This window comes from Pseudonaja textilis, chromosome 6, assembly GCF_049901715.1.
Source record: "Pseudonaja textilis isolate UNSWEBS1 chromosome 6, rPseTex1.2, whole genome shotgun sequence".
In the NCBI taxonomy this organism is placed as follows: Eukaryota; Metazoa; Chordata; class Lepidosauria; order Squamata; family Elapidae; genus Pseudonaja; species Pseudonaja textilis.
In genome coordinates this window covers 4,859,017-4,881,765 of record NC_141995.1, presented here as the reverse complement: position 1 = coordinate 4,881,765, position 22,749 = coordinate 4,859,017, and the positions used below count along the sequence as shown (strand labels likewise).

At 47.9% G+C, this 22,749-nt stretch overlaps 1 protein-coding gene across 2 annotated transcripts in view; it reads right to left on the bottom strand.

Annotated features, from left to right (window-relative positions):
* The window catches only part of SIGLEC1 (sialic acid binding Ig like lectin 1), a 57,874-nt gene that overhangs the window by 5,430 nt on the left and 29,695 nt on the right, over positions 1 to 22,749 (bottom strand). For both annotated transcript variants that reach the window (XM_087935719.1, XM_087935720.1), the window contains exons 13-20: positions 20,979 to 21,281; positions 18,394 to 18,645; positions 15,622 to 15,927; positions 13,286 to 13,537; positions 8,800 to 9,105; positions 5,912 to 6,166; positions 3,598 to 3,906; positions 294 to 405 (exon numbers count right to left, since the gene is read on the bottom strand). In XM_087935719.1, coding sequence (XP_087791845.1) covers positions 294 to 405; positions 3,598 to 3,906; positions 5,912 to 6,166; positions 8,800 to 9,105; positions 13,286 to 13,537; positions 15,622 to 15,927; positions 18,394 to 18,645; positions 20,979 to 21,281 — 2,095 coding nt within the window. The remainder of the gene's footprint in view (positions 1 to 293; positions 406 to 3,597; positions 3,907 to 5,911; positions 6,167 to 8,799; positions 9,106 to 13,285; positions 13,538 to 15,621; positions 15,928 to 18,393; positions 18,646 to 20,978; positions 21,282 to 22,749) is intronic.

The window sequence follows — 22,749 nt, the reverse complement described above, 5'->3', positions numbered from 1 at the left end:
CCAAACTAACTGATCAGTGCTAGAAGGGAGTGAGATTTGCAAGAGGAGGTGGAGGTGGAGGAGGAGGAGGAATGGGGAATTCTGGGAGTTAAAGTCCGCAAGTCATAAAGTTGCCAAATTTGGAGACCCCTGCCCTAAAGGAGGAAGACTCTTCACAACCCCATGGACTACAGCATGCCAACTGGTCGTAATTCAAGGATTACCTCTATGGGTATAGATAACCTGACTGTCGGCCTAGAGGAGAGCCAACCCAGTGCTGGATTTCTCAATGCCCCCCCTCGGCCAAGTCTCACCGGGAGCTGTTCTGTTGCACGCCAAAGATCAGGACGACGATCAGAGCAGCTATGATGATCACGGCAAAGGCTATCCAAGTCAAAATCTTGTAGATGGTCAGTTCAGAGATCACTGCAGGCAAAGAGGAGAGAGAGAGAGAGAGAGAGAGATGGTGGGGTCTTTAACAGAATAACAGAGTTGGAAGAGACCTTGGAGGTCTTCTAGTCCAACCTCCAGCTAAGGCAGGAAACCCTATAATACCATTTCAGACAAATGGTCGTTCGATCTCTTCTTAAAAACCCACAACTTCTGGTGGCAAGCCATTCCACTGGCTAATTGTTCTCAATGTCAGGAAATTCCTCCTTAATTCCAAGTTGCTTCTCTCTTTGGTTAGTTTGCATCCATTGCTTCTTCTCTGGCCTTCGGGTGCTTTGGAAGATAAGCTGACCCTGGCAGTGGTGGGATTCGATTTTTTTTTACTACCGGCTCTGTGGGGGTGTGGCTTGGTGGGTGTGGCAGGGGAAGGTGACTGCAAAATCTCCCTTCCCTCCCCACCCCACTCACCTGCTTTCCAGCTCCGTTCTCCTGTGCAGGGCAACCAAAGGACCCCCAGCCAATCAGCTGGGACTCGGGATGTGGAGAAGAGATGGGGTTGGCGGGGCCATTCGGAGGTGGGATTGGCTGGTTCTCTGAACTATTCAAAATTTTCGCTACCGGTTCTCCAGGACCGGTCAGAACCAGCTGAATATCCCCTCTGGACCCTCCCCTCTTTGGGGCAGCCCCTCAAATATTGAAAGACTGCTATCCTGTCACCCCAAGTCCTTCTTTTCATTAGACGAGAATGAACTGCAACCGTTCTTCGTATGTTTTAACCTGCGGCCTCCTAATCATCTTTGTGGCTCTTCTCTGCACTCTTTCTAGAGTCTCAGTGTCTTTCCTAAGTTCTTCTAAGCAAACGGTTGTTTGGGACAATTTCCTACTGGACAGTGGATCCACTTCCAGGAAGGTCCAAGCAGGCCTGGAAGTATTTTGCTGCCTCCAGAGGTTTTGGAAATGAAGGTCTCAGAATTCCTGGTGGACTCCACTTCGCTTTAGGGAGAGAGGTGAAGAACCTGTGATCTTCACTTGTTCCGTTAGGACTATAAGTCACCTAACGGTTATTTGGGTTGGAAATATATAAGCCAGGATAGACATTTTAATACTGCCTCTTTAAGAAACTGCAAAAAGCTGTAATTGGGTGTAGTTTTTCAAACGGCCATAAGATGGAGCCAGAAACCTGGGTTGTCTTAGTCTTAGTCTCAGAAGAGAGTGTGTCTGAGTGAGTCTCTGTTTCCTTCTGTTGGAGAGTATTGCCATTCCTCCTAATTGTTTGATATTCCTGGATTTGATGTACGTCTGATACTGAACTGTTTTTGATACTAGACTTCGTTATTGGATTATGCCTGGACTGAAAACTGACTGATTTCACCTGTGAATGACTTTGGACTGTTTGTTTTGAACTTTGCTTAAACCTTTCTGGAAGAAAAACCCTACATTTACTGTACAGTGTATCTGTGTGCTGTGTGTGTATTATTCAAACACTACTCTCGAATACGTCTCCCTGTATGCGCTCATTCTCCTAACGGGGAATTACCTCAACATGTTCTTATATCACAACTCCCAACATCCTTCATTCTTGGCCAACTGATGGAGAGGTGGTTGAAGGAACATAGGTTCCTTCCTTCTGGTTCCTGTATTTCTCACGCCCAGGTGGTCCTCGACTTACAACCACAAAGTGGAGCCCCAACCTTCCTGTTGCTAAACAAGACAGCTGTCATGTGAATTTGCCCCCATTTTATGACTTTCTTTGCCGCAGCCGTTAAGCTAGCAATAATATGGTCGTTCAGTGAATCTGGCTTCCTCCTTGACTTTGCTCATCCGAAGGTCACAAACGGGGATTGAATGAAGCTCAGGATGGTGCAACTGTCATAAATCTGAACCGGTTGCCAAGCCCCCGAATTTGGATCACGTAACCATGGGGTTGTCAGGGCTCCAACAAATCCACCCCCATTCATATCATAAGTCTCTAGCTACATCTCTCAGATTAAAAAAAACAATTGATTTATTCGGAATGGCCATGTTGGTGTTAGCTGGGTGCAGCCGACACTAAAATACATCATTCATTTCTCTCTTGACTCTGGTCTTCCCCCTCCACCGCCTGGATGTATATTCTCCAATGGGACACCTCCATAGCCAAGAGTCGTCAATCATGCTTTCCGGTAATATTTTTGTGTGCCTACAACTTTGGGCTGCCAGGGCGATTATAGATTGGGTGAAACCAGGCTTAATAGTGGTAACTGTGAGGGGGATCTTGGACTCTTAGTGGACAACCAGCTAAATATGAGCCAGCAGTGTGCAGCAGCCGCCAAAAAAGCTAATGCAATCCTAAGTTGCATTAACAGAGCGATACAGTCGAGATCAAGGGAGGTACTAATACCACTCTATAAAACCTTAGTAAAACCACACCTAGAGTACTGCATCCAGTTTTGGTCACCACATTATCAAAAAGATGTTGAGGCTCTAGAAAAAGTGCAGAGAAGAGCAACCAGGATGATGAGGGGACTAAGGACTAAAACATACAATGAATGGTTGCAGGAACTGGGCCTGGCTAGTCTAGTAAAGAGAAGGACCAGGGGAAACAGGATAGCAGTCTTCCAATATTTGAGGGGCTGCCACAGAGAGGAGGAAGGGGTCAAGCTATTTTCTAAAGTGCCTGTAGGCCATAATGGATGGAAACTGAACAAGGAGAAATTTAACCTGGAAATAAGGAGAAACTTTCTGACAGTGAGAACAATCAACCCATAGAACAGAAGTTGCCTTCAGAAGTTGTGGGAGTGCCATCACTTGAGGCTTTCAAGAAGAGACTGGACTACCACTTGTAAGAAATGGTGTAGGGTTTCCCGCTTGGGTGTGTGTGGGGGTTGGACTAGATGACCTATAAGGTCCCTTCCAACTCTGATTATCTGTTATCTAGGCACTTAAGGAATGCACTGTTTTTCCCCACTCTCTTTCTGCTGGCAGCTAAAAAGACCCAACGGAGTATCTTTTTAGTTGACAGGGTTCTTAAGTCACCTTTTTTCAGTGCTGTTGTAACTTCGAACAGTCACTAAATGAATGATTGTAAGTTGAGGATTACCCATGTTCTCCCCGATGCATCAGCTCAACTGGCAGGACTTAGGTAGCGATTCTAGAAGTTGAAGTCCAAAGGTGGCAAGTTGGAGAAGACCAAGTCACCACGCATCTCCCGCTCAGTCTCCACTCTGTCTCTTCAGGGAGACAACTTACCTCCTGCATTGAAGGCGATGCTGCTGGTTGCATTGCCGCAGACGTTGTTAGCTTGACACACAAAATCTCCCGAATCTTTTCCCGTGAGGTTCCGAATCTCCAGCCTCAGCCTGTTATACGAGTAGAAGGTGTGGAAACGCTGACCAGCTGGTGAGAAGCCTTTGGTGCTGACAGGCAGGTGTTGACCGCCTTTGTACATGGAAATGGTCAAATTGGAAGGTGGGTAGCTCTCCACTTGGCAGGTGATGATAGCCAACCTCCCGTTCTGAACGTCCAGGTAAGTGTTCATGGAGGGGCGTTCAGGGGCATCTACATGAAGAAGCAGAACTTCTGTGGTCAGCAGCCAGAACAATCGGCCATCAACAGGCACAGAGAGATAAACAACGTTTACACACCGTTCGAATGTGAAGAACCAAAAAGCTAAAGGACCACACCACCACCGTGCCAGCAATCAGCACCCACACAGGCAGAGATTAATGCCGAGATGAACACCAGATCAACAATCAAACAATAACAAATAACCCAATCGAGGAACTATCAGCTCAGACAAACAGTCAAAGGGTAAATGACAGCCTAATCAAGGAATCACCAAGAACACTCCCACCAACGCCAGCAGGGCAAGCCACTAATCTATAAAACAAGAGGAAACTCTATTTCCTCCTAGCGTGATGATGTTATCTAGTTGGGTCATGAAACGTCTGTAAGAAAACCACCTAGCTCAGAAAGCTCCAAGGATGCCGTGGTCTCTTTCTTCCTCCTCCTCCTCCTCCTCCTCCTCCTCCTCCTCCTCCTCCTCCTCCTCCTCCTCCTCCCCCACCCCTGCAAACTCCATTCCCTTCTAGCCCTGATGATGCTCTCTAGTTGGGTACTGTGATGAAATGTCTGCAAAAAAACACCCCAACCAAGCTCAGAGAGCATCAAGGACCCCACGGTCTTTCTATTCCTCTCCTCTCCCTCCTCCTCTCCCTTCCCTTCCCTTCCCTTCCTCTCCCGCCTCTGCAAACCCACTGATGACGTTACCTAGTTAGGTAATCAAACGTCTGTAAGGAAGTAACGAAGCTCAGAGGGCATCCAATCTTTTACCTCCCCCTCCCTTCTCTCCCCTCCCCCCTTGCTCCTCTTCTCCACAAACCCCCTCCCTTCCAGTACTAATGATGTCACCTGGTTGGGTAATGAAACCTCTGTACAAAAGGAACCAAACTCAGAGACCACCAAGGACCCCCACCACCCTGTGACAGATCCTTTCCTGGCCTCGGGCTTGTGGACCAGATTAGCCATCTGCCTGCTTGGGGCTGTTCCTTATATGGCCATCGCTGCAGAGGTGGGTATTCAGCCAGTTTGGGACCGGTTCTGGAGAACCTGTAGCGGCCATTTTGAGTAGTTGGGAGAACCGGCCAATCCCGCCTCTGACTGGCTCCGCCAACCCCCATCTCTTCTCTGCCTCCCATGGAGTCCCAGCTGATCGGCTGGGTCTCCTTTGGTTGCCCTGCACAGGAGAACGGAGCTGGAAAGCAGGTTAGTGGGGTGGGGAGGGAAGGGGGATTTTGCAGTAACCTTCTCCCAGGAGTGGGGAGGGAATGGGGATTTTACAGTATCCTTCCCCTGCCAAAGAACGCCACACCCACCAAGCCACGCCCACAGCTGATCGGCTGGGTCTCCTTTGGTTGCCCTGCACGGGAGAACGGAGCTGGAAAGCAGGTTAGTGGGGTGGGGAGGGAAGGGGGATTTTGCAGTAGATCCTTCCCTTGCCACGCTCACCAAGCCACGCCCACAGAATCAGTAGTAAAAACAATTGAATCTCACTACTGGTTGGCAGGTGCCCTCCAACCTCTGTTCCCTCAGAGAAGAGCAACCCAGAGGATGAGGGTCCTGCAGGCTAAAACATACGATGAATGGTTGCAAGAACTGGGCCTGGCTAGTCTAGGGAAGAGAAGGACCAGGGCAGACAGGATAGCAGCCTTCCAGTATTTGAGGGGCTGCCACAGAGAGGAGAAAAGGGGTTTAGATATTTCCCAAGGCCGGACAAGGAATAATGGATGGAAACTGAACAAGGAGAGATTCAACCTGAAAATAAGGAAGAATTTTCTGACACTGAGAACAATCAACCCATGGAACAGGAGTTGGCCTCGGGAAGTTGTGGAAAGCAGGTTAGTGGCGTGGGGAGAGAATGGGGATTTTGCAGTAACCTTCCCCTGCCACGGCCACCAAGCCACGCCTACAGAACCAGTAGTTAAAAAAAAAAAATGGGAGTCCCACCAGGGCGTCGCTGAGAGGCGAAATTGCCCACAAGTGGTTCTCGAGCCACGATACTCACAGTGCACCTTCAGAAGGACAATGGCCGAGGTCAGACTGCTGGTCCTTCCGGTCGCCTGGCAGTGGTAGGCCCCTGTGTCACCCCTGGTCACTCGGCTCAGCAGGAGGGACGGATCGGGGCTATCCCAAAGCCACTGGCTGTTCTTGAACCAGGTGTAATTCATGGGGCCCACCCCCTGGCTGGCAATCTCACAGGTCAGGTTAGCCGGAGTGCCTTCGGGGACATCCGGCGATGGGTCGACGGTGATTCTTGCACCTGAAAGGTGAAGAACCAACGATTACACGCCCGCTTTGCTGACTCGCTTTCTCCACCTCACCCTGCCCCTTCCCTGTGACAAGAGGGTTGTATTCCCACAACCAATTCATTGAAGGGTTTAAGCAGGGTGTCAGGATTCCGGCAGTTGCCCCCATTTAAATCATGAGTCTCAAGCCAAACTTCCAAAACTTCAAAAAGGATTTATTGAGGGTTAACATGCCAGCACTGTCTGGGTGTAGTCGACTCTGAGACACATCATTCATTGTCACCCTTGATCCAGGTTTCCCCACCCCCACCCCCTGGGTGTATCGTAATCCATATTCTCCAATGGGACACCTCCATAGCCAAGAATCATCAATCATGCTCTCCAGTTAGAATTTTGCACGGCAGAACCTTCAGTCACCTAGTTGCTATCTTTGAAAACCTTTATGGAATGCAGTTTCGGTTTGCAAGCGGCTGCACTGCTCCCCCCTCCCTTTCTGTTGGCAACTCTAAAAAGATCAGAGAAATATTTTATGAGTTGGCGCTGGGCTAATGTTAATCTGGATCAGTTCGGGGCTAGTTTAGGCTGGGTTGCAATGCAGCTCATTTGGCGAGATCTTCGGCCAAGCCAATTTGGGAAAGTGGACCGCACTTTAAGCCAGGACCTGGATTAAGCATCTTGTCTGAATGCTGCCACGTTGTGGACCAGAACTGGGTTTCGTTTGCTGGAATAGTTTTTGCCACTGAAAATCAACCTTATCTGGCCTTCAGATTCCCAAGAGGCAAGATTCGCTTTGAACAGTGAAATGGGCAGCCTATACAGTAATTTTAATGAGTGGATGGATGGATGAATAGATGAATGAATGAATAGAGTAATTAATTAATTAATTCCACACTTGGAATATTGCATCCAGTTTTGGTTCACCGTGATATAAAAAAGATGTTGAGACATCTAGAACAAGGGCCTTCAAACTTGGCAGGTTTAAGACTTGTGGACTTCAACTCCCAGAATTCCTGAGCTAACATGACTGGAGGAAGAATTCTGGGAGTTGGTCTACAAGTCTTAAAGCTCTCAAGTTTGAAGACCCCTGATCTATCATCTGTCTGTCTGTCTGTCTATCATCTCCCCATCCATCCATCCCTCCCTCCATCCTCTATCACGAGGGCCTTCAAACTTGGCAGGTTTAAGACTTGTGGACTTCAACTCCCAGAATTCCTGAGCTAACATGACTGGAGGAGGAATTCTGGGAGCTGAATCACAAGTCTTAAAGCTGTCAAGTTGAAGACTACTGATCTATCATCTGTTTATATGTTTGTCTATCGTCTATCTATCCATCCATCCATAATCTATCACAAGGGTCTTCAAACTTGGCAAGTTTAAGACTTGTGGACTTCAACTCCCAGAATTCCTGAGCTAACATGACTGGAGGAGGAATTCTGGGAGTTGAAGTCCACAAGTCTTAAATCTGTCAAGTTTGAAGGCCCCTGCACGAGAAAGAGTGCGGAGAAGAGCAACAAAGATGATTAGGGGACTGGTGGCTAAAACACACGAAGAACGGTTGCAGGAACCGGTTATGTCTAGTTTGATGAAAAGAAGAACTAGAGGTGACCTGATAGCAATCTTTTAATATTTGAGGAGCTTCCACAAAGAAGACTTATTCTCCAAAGCCCCTGAGGGCAGGACAAGAAACAATGGAGGGAAACCAATCAAGGAGAGAAGCAAGCTGGAATTAAGGAGAAACTTCCTAACGGTGAGGAAAATTCAGCAGTGGAACGGCTTGCCACCAGAAGTTGAGGGTGCTCTATCACTGGAGGTTTTCAAGAAGTGATTGCACAACCCTTTGCCTGAAATCATATGGGGTCTCCCGCTTCAACAATGGGTCGGACTAGAAGACCTCCAAGGTTCCCTTCCAACTCTGATGATGAGTATGATGAATAGAAAGGAGGAAGAGGGAGGAGGAAAAGGTCAAAGGGAAGGAGGAGAAAAGTGAGGGGGAGGAGGAGGAGGAGGAGGAGAAGTGGTGGAGGAGATGGCAGAGGAGGAGGAGGAGGAGAAGGAAAAGAGAGGAGGAAGAGAAAGAGGAAGAAGAAGAAAAAGAAGAAAAGGAGGAAGAGGAGGAAAAAGAGAGGAAGAGGAAGAAAAGAGGAGGAGGAGGAAAAGAGAGGAAGAGGAAGAAGAGGAGGAGGAGGTGGTGGCAGAGGGAAAGGAGAAGGAAGAAGAGAGGAAGAAGAAGAAAAAGAAGAGGAAGAGGAGGAGGAAGAGAAAGAGGGGGAGGGGTAGTGGTGGAGAAGGATGGTAAAGAAGGAAAAAGAGAGGAGGAAGAAGAGGAAGAGGAGAGGTGGTGGAGGAGAAGGAAGACAAGGAAAAAAGAGGAAGAGGAAGCAGAAGAAGAAAACGAAGAAGAGGCAGAGGAGGGGGAAGAGGAAGGGGAGGATGAGGTGATGCCAGCGGAGAAGGATGGTGGAGAAGGAAAAAGAGAGGAGGAGGAAGAGGAAGAGGAGAAATGAAAAGGAGAAGAAGAAGAAGAAAAAGAAGATGGCATCCTGTTGGAGATCTTAGCCTAAACTCCCATCCTCCTGAGCCACCTAACATACCTCCCTGGCTTGGGGGAAGTCTGGCATAGAGTAGAAAGAGGAGGAGAATTACTCACTCGGCACCCTGAGGTGGATGGAGGCTGCAGACGTCCCGTAGGCGTTCTTAGCTAGACAGAGGTATTGCCCTTCGTCCTCCTGAAGGACCTTCTGGATCTCCACTCTCAGGACGTTGTGAGAGGCGTGGACAACGTACCGTTGAGCGGGCAGGTGCCCCGAGTGCCTGCTGGAAGCCGCCACCAACACGTTTCCCCGGTGGAGGGTCAGCTCCGAGGCCGGGTAGCTCTCCACGGCGCACCGCAGGACCGCCTGGTTGCCCGAGGAGCTTTCCAGGAAGGAGGTAAGGGTGACCTTCTTGGGCTCATCTGTGGAGAAGACCAAGTGCGGGACGTCAGCCGTAAAAGGAGACCCCGTTTCTGGGACAGGTGTGAGCCGCCGGTTGCCCACGGGCATCCCTTACAGGTGGTTCTTGACTTACAAAGGTTCATTGAGGGACTGTTCAAAGTGACAACGGCTGTGAAAAAAGGGACTTGGGGCTGTTTTTCACACTTACGACCGTTGCAACATCCCCCGTGGTCAAGTGATCAAAATTTGGAGATTTAGCAACTCCTTCCTCTTCCTGGTCTATCTTTTCCTGTCTTTCTCTTTCTCTTCTTTCTCTTTCTCCTCCTTCTATCTTCTCCTTCCTCCTTCCTCCTCCTCCTCTACTCCTTTCTCTTTTCTCCTCGTCTATCTTCTCCTGTCTTTTTCTCTTTCTCCTCCTCCTTTCTCCTTCCTTCTCATCATCTATCTTCTGTCTCTTTCTCTTTCTTTCTCCTCTTTCTCCTTCCTTCTCATTGTCTATCTTCTCTTATCTCTTGTCTCTTTCTCCTCCTCCTTCCTTCTCATCATCTATCTTCTGTCTCTTTCTCCTCCTTTCTCCTTCCTTCTCATTGTCTATCTTCTCTTGTCTCTTTCTCTTCCTCCTTTCTCCTTTCTCCTTCCTTCTCATCATCTATCTTCTGTCTCTTTCTCCTCCTTTCTCCTTCCTTCTCATTGTCTATCTTCTCTTATCTCTTGTCTCTTTCTCCTCCTCCTTCCTTCTCATCATCTATCTTCTGTCTCTTTCTCCTCCTTTCTCCTTCCTTCTCATTGTCTATCTTCTCTTGTCTCTTTCTCTTCCTCCTTTCTCCTTCCTTCTCATTGTCTATCTTCTCTTATCTCTTGTCTCTTCCTCCTTTCTCCTTCCTTCTCATTGTCTATCTTCTCTTGTCTCTTTCTCTTCCTCCTTTTTCTCCTTCCTTCTCCTCGTCTATCTTCTCCCATCTCTTGTCTCTTTCTCCTCCTCCTTTCTCCTTCCTTCTCATCAGCTACCTTGTGTCTCTTTCTTTCTCTTCTTTCTCTTTCTCCTCCTTCTATCTTCTCCTTCCTCCTTCCTCCTCCTCATCTACTCCTTTCTCTTTTCTCCTCGTCTATCTTCTCCTGTCTTTTTCTCTTTCTCCTCCTCCTTTCTCCTTCCTTCTCATCATCTATCTTCTGTCTCTTTCTCTTTCTTTCTCCTCTTTCTCCTTCCTTCTCATTGTCTATCTTCTCTTGTCTCTTTCTCCTCCTCCTTCCTTCTCATCATCTATCTTCTGTCTCTTTCTCCTCCTTTCTCCTTCCTTCTCATTGTCTATCTTCTCTTGTCTCTTTCTCTTCCTCCTTTCTCCTTTCTCCTTCCTTCTCATCATCTATCTTCTGTCTCTTTCTCCTCCTTTCTCCTTCCTTCTCATTGTCTATCTTCTCTTATCTCTTGTCTCTTTCTCCTCCTCCTTCCTTCTCATCATCTATCTTCTGTCTCTTTCTCCTCCTTTCTCCTTCCTTCTCATTGTCTATCTTCTCTTGTCTCTTTCTCTTCCTCCTTTCTCCTTCCTTCTCATTGTCTATCTTCTCTTATCTCTTGTCTCTTCCTCCTTTCTCCTTCCTTCTCATTGTCTATCTTCTCTTGTCTCTTTCTCTTCCTCCTTTTTCTCCTTCCTTCTCCTCGTCTATCTTCTCCCATCTCTTGTCTCTTTCTCCTCCTCCTTTCTCCTTCCTTCTCATCATCTACCTTGTGTCTCTTTCTTTCTCTTCTTTCTCTTTCTCCTCCTTCTATCTTCTCCTTCCTCCTTCCTCCTCCTCATCTACTCCTTTCTCTTTTCTCCTCGTCTATCTTCTCCTGTCTTTTTCTCTTTCTCCTCCTCCTTTCTCCTCCCTTCTCATCATCTATCTTCTGTCTCTTTCTCTTTCTTTCTCCTCTTTCTCCTTCCTTCTCATTGTCTATCTTCTCTTATCTCTTGTCTCTTTCTCCTCCTCCTTCCTTCTCATCATCTATCTTCTGTCTCTTTCTCCTCCTTTCTCCTTCCTTCTCATTGTCTATCTTCTCTTGTCTCTTTCTCTTCCTCCTTCCTCCTTTCTCCTTCCTTCTCATCATCTATCTTTCTCTTCCACCTCCTTGTCTCTTTCTCCTTCTTCCTCCTCCTCCTTGTCTATCTTCTCCTTTCTCTTCCTCCTTGTCTCTTTCTCTTCTTTCTCTTTCTTTCTCCTCCTCCTTCTATCTTCCCCTTTCTCCTCCACCTCTTTCTTTCTCTTCCTCCTTTCTCCTGCCTTCTCCTGCCTCTTTTTCTTTTTCTTCTTTCTCTTTCTTTCTCATCCTATTCTCTCCTTTCTCCTCCACCTCCTTCTCTCTTTCTCTTCCTCCTTTTTCTCCTTCCTTCTCCTTGTCTATCTTCTCCCATCTCTTGCCTCTTTCTCCTCCTCCTTTCTCCTTTCTTCTCATCATTTATCTCGTGTCTCTGTCTTTCTCTTCTTTCTCTTTCTCCACCTTCTATCTTCTACTTTCTCCTCCACCTCCTTGTCTCTTTCTCCTTCCTCCTCCTTGTCTATCTTCTCCTTTCTCCTCCTCCTTGTCTTTTTCTCCTTCTCTCCCCCCTTTCTACCTCCTCAGGATATATATATATCCATGACCTCAGAAGCCCAGATCAACCATGATAGGGCATTAGTGTAAAACGGCCCCTCTAGGGTCCCCTGACTTTAGCAAAAGGCTCTGCTCCCCTTTCCAACCAGGTGACTTCCAGACCTGCTGAAGCCCCCTTGCCACTTTCTCCAGTCAGTAGTTCTCCTCTCCCCCAGGAGCAAAGGCAGCAGTTCATTGGAAACAAGGCGGAGGACAGACTTGTCAGAGTATATTCATTAACTGGCAGAGTCATGGTGAACAAGGTGAGCGTGGCAACAGGCCAGCCAATGGGAGCTGACCGCCTGGGTGCGGTTTGGCTCTGTGTACTTTGCTGAGAATTGAAAGGGAAACTAACTTGCTTGCTTGCTGAAACCGAGTCCTGCTCTGAGCTGCTGCTGCTGCTGCTTCTGCTTGCGTTTTTGCTTATGTTACGTTGAAAGAATCTACAAATGGTATTTGTACATGTAGTTATCGTGTATATCAAGAAGTTAATGATCCTGCTGAATCAGTCACCTGTGCGTTTTCTGGATTTGAATTTATGCTGCAAACTCTAACAAGATTACTGTGGGTTTGGCAGTATATGGGGTCCGGACAGACAGACAGACAGACAGACAAGAAGTTCTGTCCTCCATCCCTGTTGGAAGTTAAAACCCACCCCTCTCCTCGAAAAATGAAATATTTTAGGATATACTAAAAAAGGCAGAATATTTCCCCAAAAAGAGAAGTAGAAACTCAGAGAGGCAGAAACTCAGCCCTGCCACCTTTGTTAATGGGCCATTAAGGTCTGAGCCGGTCTATTCTACATAACAAAGACCTACCCCCTTCAGGCAGAGCCATTTGATTGCCCTTCATTGTACCACCCACCAAGTTTCAACCAAACTTAGTACATGGACAATTTCAAGCCTCTAATTTTCTGGCTGAATATAGAGTCAGGCAGTTCAACTCTACAAAGGCTTCCATACAAAGTTACTCTATTGTATTATATCAGGCATCCTAAAGGCATAACGGTTATGCTGAGATTCATCTAATGTCCAATCTTTGCATTAATAGTTGCCTCCATAGTGTGAAAAGACGGTTATCTTCATCCCATAGCGATATACCAAAGGAAGACTCCAGCACGATGCTGGGGTCCAGGTGAGAATGCCCCCAAACTCCCTCAACCTTCCAGAGATCAATCCAATGACCAATCAAGATTACAGATGTGACCATGTGACATGAACTACATCTCCCAAGAGGCATTGCCTACATTTCCCATGAAGCATTCCCTTAAGGGGACAGCTCTCATTCCCAAACTATATACTGTCTAACCAGCACAGACAACCTACAGAGCTAGCTATGACCTTTGACAGCAACCAATCAGGATATTCTTCCTGTGCTCCAGGAAGTTCAAATCCCAGAGAAGGCATAAAAACCAGGGACTCTCAGCATCTCTTCCCTTTTTCTTCACCCAAGAGCTCCAAGGCCTCTGATCCTGTCCACCATTAAACCATCTTTCCAAGCAGTCGCCATGTTTCCAGTGTCTTTCTTCCCCACTTGGAACTGAACCCAGAAGGATGTTTTCTTCCAACACCCCAAAGCCAGAAGGTACTCACGGTGCACATAGAGAGCGACGGGTGGAGACATCCTGATGCCCCTTTCGTCTTGAGCCTGACAAGAGTAGGATCCCATGTCCTGGGGGGTAACAGCTCGGAGCAGGAAGGAAGTGGCCGAACCTTCTGCCAACCACCTGGCATCTTTGTACCAGGTGTAGAGGGCCGACGGTTGGAAGTTGGCATCTTCACAGGTCAGAGAGACACGCTGTCCTTTGTGCACATCTGGGGCGGGCTCGATCACCAGCCTTATAGCTATTCAGGGAGAAGAAGAGCAAAATGGACGGTTGGCAGATGCCCTCCAACCTCCGTTCCCTCACGCTAAGAGAAGAGCAACCAAGTGTCAACTCACATTTCTCTGGCCCTTTTAGAGTTGCCAACAGGAAGGGACCCCCCTCCCAGCTTGCAAAACTCAAGGGGATTCCATAAAAGTTTTCAAAGTTAGCAACTAGGTGACTGAAGGTTCTGCCGCTGCAAAATTCGAACTGGAGAGCATGATTGATGACTCTTGGCTAGGTGTTGTGACTCCGGGATTTGAATCTGGTCCGTCAGCAGATGTGAGCTCGACTGAAGAGGATCTGGCACTGAGATTTGAGCCTGCATTGTTGAGTGATTTGGAAGGTAGCCAGGATGAGGAAGTGGACTTAGCTATGAGAGACGAACCTAATTTATTGAAGGTGTCAGAGTCCTCCCCCGAATCTCCCTCTCTGATTACACAGCAGCCGGGAACAGTTAATCAGGAAAACGTGCGAGAGGTTTCGAGTGAGGAGGACTGTGAGGAATCTTGGCTTGATGTGAGAAATAGACGGAGATTGACACGTCAATCTCAATTGGGAAGGAGGCGTCAAGCCAGTGATTAATTGATGAGACTAACACGCCCCCTTTAGGGGATAAAAGGAAACGGATTGGCTTGAGAAATTTGCCAGAAGCAAAGTGTATTGTTGGAGCGAAAGTACTGTGAAGATTCTCTAAGGCTTTGTGATTTATAGGCACTTCAGGATTGCCAGATTTCAGAATTACTGCTGAGGACTGGAAGAACCTCAGCAGTTAACTTTGTTGGGGTTTGTTTTTGATTGCTTATATTTTTGGAACTTTAGAATTTTGATTGCTCACCTGTGGATACAGGTGAGACATAACAGCTAGGGATGTGTCCCATTGGAGAATATGGATTCCGATACACCTAGGGGGTGGAGGGAAAACCTGGGTCAAGGGTGACAATGAATGATGTGTCTCAGAGTCGGCTACACCCAGGCAGTGCCGGCATGTTAACTCCCAATAAATCCTTTTGAAGTTTTGGAAGTTTGGCTTGAGACTCATGATTTAAATGGGGGTAACTGCTGGAGCTTTGACACTAAGAGGATTAGGGGACTGGAGGCTAAACCATACGATGAACAGTTGCAGGAACTGGGCCTAGCTAGTCTAGTCAAGAGAAGGACCAGGGGAGACAGAATAGCAGTCTTCCCATATTGGTGGGGCTGCCACAGAGAGGATGGGGTCAAGCTATTCTCCAAGGCACCCGAAAGCCAGACAAGGAACAATGGATGGAAACTATCAAGGAGAGATTCAAGTAGATATAAGGAGAAACTTTCTGACAGGGAGAACAATCAATCCATGGAACAGCAGTTGCCTTCAGAAGTTGTGGGAGCGCCATCACTGGAAGCTTTCAAGAAAAGATTGGACTGCCATCTGTCAGGAATGGTGTAGGGTCTCCTGCTTGGGCGGGGGGTTGGACTAGATGACCTACAAGGTCCCTTCCAACTCTGTTAATCTGTCTGTCTGTCTGACAGAATAACTTACAACTCTAGCCAATGGTGCTACAGGTGTTATGTCTACCTTATATGCATAAGGTACAGTAAACAACTACAATAGAGAGGAATGCATGTAAGGTAAGCGTATATACCTTATATATGCATTCCTCTCTATTGTAGTTGTTTACTGGATCACATTGCCACTCTAGGATTCATCTCTATTGTTCCCATGATGCATTTCCTGTCCCTGTTGTATTACTCCCTCTCTAGGAAAAGGGATTCTGCAGAGTGATGGCTTGTAAGTGTGCTTACTTACTCTCCATGAACAAATGGATTGAGTGAGCAACCTCAGTCATCGCCCCTAAATTTTCTTCTTTTACCCTTTGGACCCTTCACCAACCTATCAAACACATGATGGACCAGAAGGAACTCCATGTCCTACACAGCAGGCGTCTCCAACCTTTGCCACTTTAAGACTTGTGGACTTCAACTCCCAGCTTCGCTGAGGAATTCTGGGAGTTGAAGTCCACAAGTCTTAAAGTGGCAAAGGTTGGGGACCCCCTGTTCTAAGCCCTGAGCCCTCTTACTCACTCTCCACGGAGAGGTTGAATGACGCCTGGGCTTGGCCAAGAGAGTTGCTCGCCCAACATTCGTAGCGCCCTTCATCCTTCAGGTTGACGTCTCGGATCTCCAGCCTCAAGGAATTTGGGGAGGAAGCAGCCCTCAGCTTCAGGCCTGGCGCCCCACGGACTTTGGAGGTGGTGGACGCCAAGACTTGGTCATCACGACGAAGGGAAAGCACGGAAGGCGGGTTGCTGTCAGCGGTGCACAGGATGATGGCCAACTGGCCTTTCTGGATCTCCAAGAAGGACTTGACCAGCACATTCCTGGGTGGATCTTCCAGAAAAAGAGCAGAGAGAGAGAGAGAGAGAGATATCAAGCCATAGATAGGTCATGGACGCATGGACCCCTAGGGTTGGAAGAGACCTTGGAAGGCTTTCTAGTTTAACCCAAGGGTGGGATTCAAAAATCCCAGCAAACCAGTTCGCTGCCTGGTTGCCGGATGGGTTGCTGGGTGGCCATGGTGGGCGTGGCCGACTGGAACTTCCTGGAGGGCCCGTTTTTCGCCTTCCCCAGGGTCCGGAGGCTTCCCTTGGGCCTCTGGGAGGGTGAAAATGGCCTCCCCCGAGCTCTGGAGGGCCTCCGGAAGCCAGAAACAGGCCCGTTTTGTGACTTCCGGTACTACCGGAAGGCCTGTTTTTCGCCTTCCCCAGGGTCTGGAGGCTTCCCTCGGGCCTCTGGGAAGGTGAAAATGGCCTCCTCCAGAAGCCAGAAACAGGCCTGTTTTGTGACTTCCGGTACTACCGGAAGGCCTGTTTTTCGCCTTCCCAGGGTCCGGAGGCTTCCCTCGGGCTTCTGGGAGGGTGAAAATGGCCTCCCCTGAGCTCTGGAGGGCCTCCGGAATCCAGAAACAGGCCTGTTTTGTGACTTCCGGTACTACCAGAAGGCCCGTTTTTCGCCTTCCCCAGGGTCCAGAGGCTTCCCTCGGGCCTCTGGGAGGGTGAAAATGGCCTCCCTCGAGCTCTGGAGGGCCTCCGGAAGCCAGAAACAGGCCCGTTTTGTGACTTCCGGTACTACCGGAAGGTCCATTTTTGCCTTTCCCAGGGTCCGGAGGCTTCCCTCGGGCCTCTGGGAAGGTGAAAATGGCCTCCTCGAAAGCCAGAAACAGGCCTGTTTTATGACTTCCGGTACTACCAGAAGGCCCATTTTTTGCCTTCCCCAGGGTCCGGAGGCTTCCTCGGGCCTCTGGGAGTGTGAAAATGGCCTCCCACAGGCTCAGAGGGCCTCCGGAAGCCAGAAACAGGCCTGTTTTGTGACTTCCGGTACTACCGGAAGGCCCGTTTTTCTTCCTCCCAGAGCCTCCGCGTCGAGTCTGCCCTTACCTGATTTGAAAATGGGCTGCGTGGAGACTCCTGGGAGGAGAAGGGAGGGAAGGGGTGGACAGGCCCAGCCGGTCCGTTCAAATACCGGTTTGGCGAACCAGGTGCAAATTTACCCTCCGGTTCGCTCGAACTGGTCTAAACCAGCTGAATCCCATCCCTGGTTCCAGCCCGTTGCCTGGATAAGAACCTGAGACCCTCCTGAAGAACAGTTGAGACTTTGAGAAACGGGCGGAGAAGAGGAAAGTAGGATGATCAAAGGCTGGAGACTAAAAGATAGGAAGAGTGGTTGTTGCAGGATTTGAGTTTGGCTAGTCAGGTAGCTAGAAGGGGAGATGAGAGCAGCATTCCGGTAATTTGAGGGGCTGCCATAAAGAAGAGAAGGGGTCAAGCTATTCTCTAAAGCACCCGAAGGCCAGAGAAGAAACCATGGATGGAAACTGATCAAGGAGAGAGAGAGAGAAGCAACCTGGAACTAAGGAGGAATTTCCTGACAGTGAGAACAATTAACCGGTGGAACAGCCTGCCACCAGAAGTGGTGGGTGCTCCATCAGTGGAGGTTTTTAAGAAAAGGCTGGGCCACCATTTGTCTGAAATGGTATAAAGTCTCCTGCTTGAGGAGCGGGTTGGACTAGAAGACCTCCAAGGTCCTTTGTAACTCTTTTATTCTGGTCACTAGGTAACATCAACAGTGCTAGTTTGCCCCAGTTGATATTACCTAGCTGGGTAATGAAACGTCTGCAACAAAATAACTGAGGTCAGAGGGCTTCAATGGCTCATAGTCCTCCTCCTCCTCCTCCTCCTCCTCCTCCTCCTCCTGTTCTTCCTGTTTCTTTCCACACAACCCACTTCCTTCTAGTGCTGAGGATGTTACCTAGTTGGGTAGTGAGATGTCTTCAAGGAAGAAACCAACCCCAGAAAGCACCAAGAACCCCACAGTCTTTTTCCTCCTCCTCCTCCTCCTCCTCCTCCTCCTCCTCCTCCTCCTCCTCCTTTCCACACAACCCACTCCCTTCCAGCACTGAGGATATTACCTAGTTGGGTAATGAGATGTCTTCAAGGAAGCAACCAACCCCAGAGAGCACCAAGCACCCCACAGTCTTTTCCTCCTCCTCCTCCTCCTCCTCCTCCTCCTCCTCCTCCTCCTCCTCCTCCTCCTCCTCCTCCTCCTCCTCTCTGCAAACCCCATTCCCTTCTAGCACCAGTAACATTACGAAATCTGTTAATGAAACATCTGCAAGAAAAGGTCCAAGCTCACTCAGGACCCGAAGCAGATATTTCAAAAAGGACACCATTTCCCCAGCCGCCCCCTCATCCTTAAGGCCATGACACTCTGGAGGTGTAGCCTCACTTAGCGGGAAGCAGGTTGCATAACGCCACCCGATCCAGCTCTCCAACCCCGCCTCACCCCTCCAGGACCTACAGAGGACATTCAAGGTGCTTAAGGAGGAATTGCGCATCCTTTCCCGCGTGTGGGCGGTGCAGTAGTAGGTGCCGGCGTCTTCTATGGCCGCCTGGTGGAACATCAGAGTCTGGACCAGGCCTTCTGCATACCACTCGCTGTTCTTAAACCAGACATAGTGCATCTCCCCGACGGCATCCGAGTCAATGGCACAGGTCAGGTTGACAGAATTCCCTTCCAGGACGTCTGGAGGAGAAATCCATAGTTTTGCGGCTAGAAGGACAGAAGGAAAACAGAAGGCCTGTTAACCAGCACATCTGATTGGCTCCTCCAACCCCATCTATTCTCTACCTCCCGTTGAGTCCCAGCTGATCGGCTGGGTCTCCTTTGGTTGCCCTGCACAGGAGAACGGAGCTGGAAAGCAGGTTAGTGGGGTGGGGAGGGAAGGGGGATTTTGCAGTATATCCTTCCCCTGCCACGCCCACCAAGCCACGCCCACCAAGCCACGCCCACAGAACCAGTAGTAAAAAAATTTGAATCCCACCACTGCAGCACATCCAGGATGGAAAGTGTTTCTGGAAGATCTCTGGATTTATATCCGGGATTACCCAGAGGCAGGGTGATGAACAGTTCCTTAATCAGCTGCTTCCCCCAAAATATCGGGGTGAATTGCTGGTTTTGATTCAGATGTGTTTGAAATCGTATAGGGGTTCCTGCCTGAGCAGGCGGGGTGGGCTAGAAGACCTCCAAGGTCCCTTCCAACTGTTCTATTCTATTCTATTCTATTCTATTCTTCATTCCAATATCTATTCTATTCTATTCTATTCTATTCTATTCTATTCTATTCTATTCTATTCTATTCTATTCTTCATTCCAATATCTATTCTATTCTATTCTATTCTATTCTATTCTATTCTTATTCCTATTTCTATTCTATTCTATTCTATTCTATTCTATTCTATTCTATTCTATTCTATTCTATTCTATTCTATTCTATTCTTATTCCTATTCCTATTCCTATTCCTATTCCTATTCTATTCTATTCTATTCTATTCTATTCTATTCTTATTCCTATTCCTATTCTATTCTATTCTATTCTATTCTATTCTATTCTATTCTATTCTATTCTATTCTATTCCTACTCCTACTCCTACTCCTACTTCTATTCTATTCTATTCTATTCTATTCTATTCTATTCTATTCTATTCTATTCTATTCTACTCATTCCTGTTCTATTCTACTGTTATTTTATTACATGCATTTTATCTATTACATTTATATGCCTCCCATCTCACTATCGAAATGAGTCTGAGCAGCTTATATGTCAATACTAGGGTGTCACTTTCATTTTAGGCGTTTGTTCTCCATGGCTGAAAAGTTTTTGTCCTTTGGGACAGGGGTCCCCAACCACCGGTCCCCGGACTGGTACCGGTCCGTGGATCATTTTTTACCAGGCCGCAAAGCTTGGGTGCCACCATCTTGTTTCGACAGCGCTTTCAGGTTTTCGGTTACTTCCGGGGTTTTGGTTGGAAAGTGCTTCCGGTTTTTCAGTTGGAAAGTGGCGTTTGGGTGCTCGTGCCTTAGTTTCGTCGAAGCGGGGTGGGGTGGCAGTGGAGTCTCACGTTACTCAGGTACCGGTCCGTGGAAGAATAAATAATTGTGAAACCGGTCCCTGGTTCGAAAAAGGTTGGGGGCCACTGCTTTGGGGTATAGAGAAACCGAAAGAAACTCCACCTTCTCACAGGTGGTGGCAGGGAGGAGGAAGAGGAAGAGGAGAAGGACCATTTGGTTCTTGATGGTCTCTGAGGTTGATTGCTTCCTTGGTAACATCAGTGCTACAAGGAGTGGGTTTGCCCTCTCTGTATAAGTGGTTAACCCCACTCCCTTCTAGCACTGATAATGGTACTTAGTTGGGTCATGAAACATCTGCAAGAAAACAACCACGCTCAAAGAGTACCCAGGCCCTCATACTCCTCCTCCTCCTCTTCCTCCTCCTCCTCTTCCTTTCCACATACCCCACTCCCTTCTAGCACTGCTGATGTTACCTAGTTAGGTAATGAGATGTCTTCAAGGAAGCAACCAAACAGAGAGCACCAAGGACTCCACAGTTCTCCTCCTCCTCCTCCTCCTCCTCCTCCTCCTCCTTTCCACATACCCCACTCCCTTCTAGCACTGCTGATGTTACCTGGTTGGGTAATGAGATCTCTTCAAGGAAACAACCAACCAAACTCAGAGAGCATAGAAAACTCCACAATCCTTTCCCTCCTTCTCCTTCTCCTTCTCCTCCTCCTCTTCCTCCTCCTCCTCCTTTCCCTTCTAACCCTGATGATGTTACCTAGTTGGGTCATGAAACATCTGAAGAAATCATCATACTTTTGATGTCAAATTGAAGCCTCGCACTGAGAATACCTTCTCAAATTCAGCTGGCATCGGAGCCCAGGCTGCTTGGCGACATAGCCAAAAGGCACTTCTCCACAAACCTCCCTGACTACCCCATGCCAGGATGCGATTTCTGGGCACAAGACTTTTTTGGGGGTCTCCCGATCTCTTGCACGGTCCTTTACCCGAAGCTGCCGATAACCAGGGCATCCCTCCTTCCTACTCACCCTCCGCTCTGAAGGTGATCTGGGCACTCTCGTTGCCGTATCGGTTGCTGGCCAAACAGGCGTATTCCCCTTCGTCTTCCATCACCACGTCCCAAATCTCCACTCTCAGGCTGTTGTACGTGGGGGAAATCTTGACTCGCTGCGGGTGGCCAAGACTGGAGTCCGTGCTGGTGGCCAAGAGCTCCTGGCCTTTGCGTAGGGACAGCTGGGCTTGGGGATTGCTCTCCACCGTGCAGTGAAGGACGGCGACTCGGCTGCTTGGTGTCTCGAGGAAAGCTGTGACATGGGGCTTCCGAGGGGGGTCTGTGGGGAAAAAAAAACCAAACAGATTGCAATAGCCGGGTGTGTGTGCATGGAATCCAGAAGTTGGAGGTTCCCTATCAGGTGGAACATCTCCAGATCAAAAAGGCCTTCGGCCAAAGTTCTCCATAAATGGAAGGATGCGGTATCTCCTCTTGCCCTTTGCAAAGACGGAAGGGTCCTTGGGGCTCTTTGAGCTGGCTAGTTGTCATGCGAAGCATCTGCAACCGTGGTGGGATTCCACTTTTTTTTTTTTACTACCGGTTCTGTGGGCATGGCTTGGTGGGCGTGGCAAGGGAAAGTCCCCATTCCTTCCCCACCCCACTAACCCTGCTTTCCAGCTCCGTTCTCCTGGGCAGGGCAACCAAAGAAGAGCCAGCCGATCAGCTGGGACTCAATAGGAGGCAGAGAAGAGATGGTGGCGGGCCCAGTCAGAGGTGGTGTTTGCCGGTTCTTCAAACTACTCAAATTTTCCACTTCCGGTTCTCCAGAACTGGTCAGAACCGGCTGAATATCACCTCTGACCTGCAAGACAACAAGCCAGCGCAGAAATCACCAAAGACTCGATCTTTATAAAGGGCAAAAGAAGGAACTACGTCCTCCCAAAGGTGTTTTTTTTTTTCGTTTTTCCTCCCCAATTTTTTATTTTATTTTATACAAACATTCCACCTTTCGTTTAAATGGTGTATCATCTGGGTACAAATATCTTGTGCAATAACCATTACAATTAATACCCATTCATTACTATTATACCATTACTCTATTCTTACTTCATACTGCTACACATAATGTATCCAATTATAAGAACAATTCTTAGCGTATTTGATTCTTATTCACATGTTTACTATTTTTCACAGATCTTCTTAGATTTTCTAATTTCCATTTTTATTCTGCAGCTGTTGGTAAAATAATTCCCATACCATATAATATTCAGTTTGTTCCTTTTCTTTAATTGCAAGGGTTAACCTGTTCATTTCTGCACATTCTCATATTTTCTTGATCCCGTTCTCATCTGTCGGAATCTTTTCACTTTTCCAATTTTGTGAAACTATAATTCTAGCTGCAGTCAATACATGAATGATGAAATATAGCTTTTCTTTCGTATATATTTCAGATATAATCAGGTGCTAATAAGGAGAAACTTTCTGACAGTGAGAACAATCAACAGATGGAATAGAAGTTTCCCTCGGAAGTTGTGGGAGCTTCATCACTTGAGACTTTCAAGAAGTGATTGGACTGCCATTTGTCAGAAATGGTGTAGGGTCTCCTGCTTGGGTTGGACTAGATGACCCACAAGGTCCCTTCCAACTCTGATTATCTGTTAGAATCTGCTTTTTTTTCAAGAGGCAATGGGACTTTCTGGTTTTTCTTGAAGCTTCTGGGATGAGAAGTGAAATTCCTTCAAAGAAAAACCAGAAAGTCCAGTTGCCTCTTGAAAAAAAAATCACCTTTTTTTCTACGAACTGTGGAA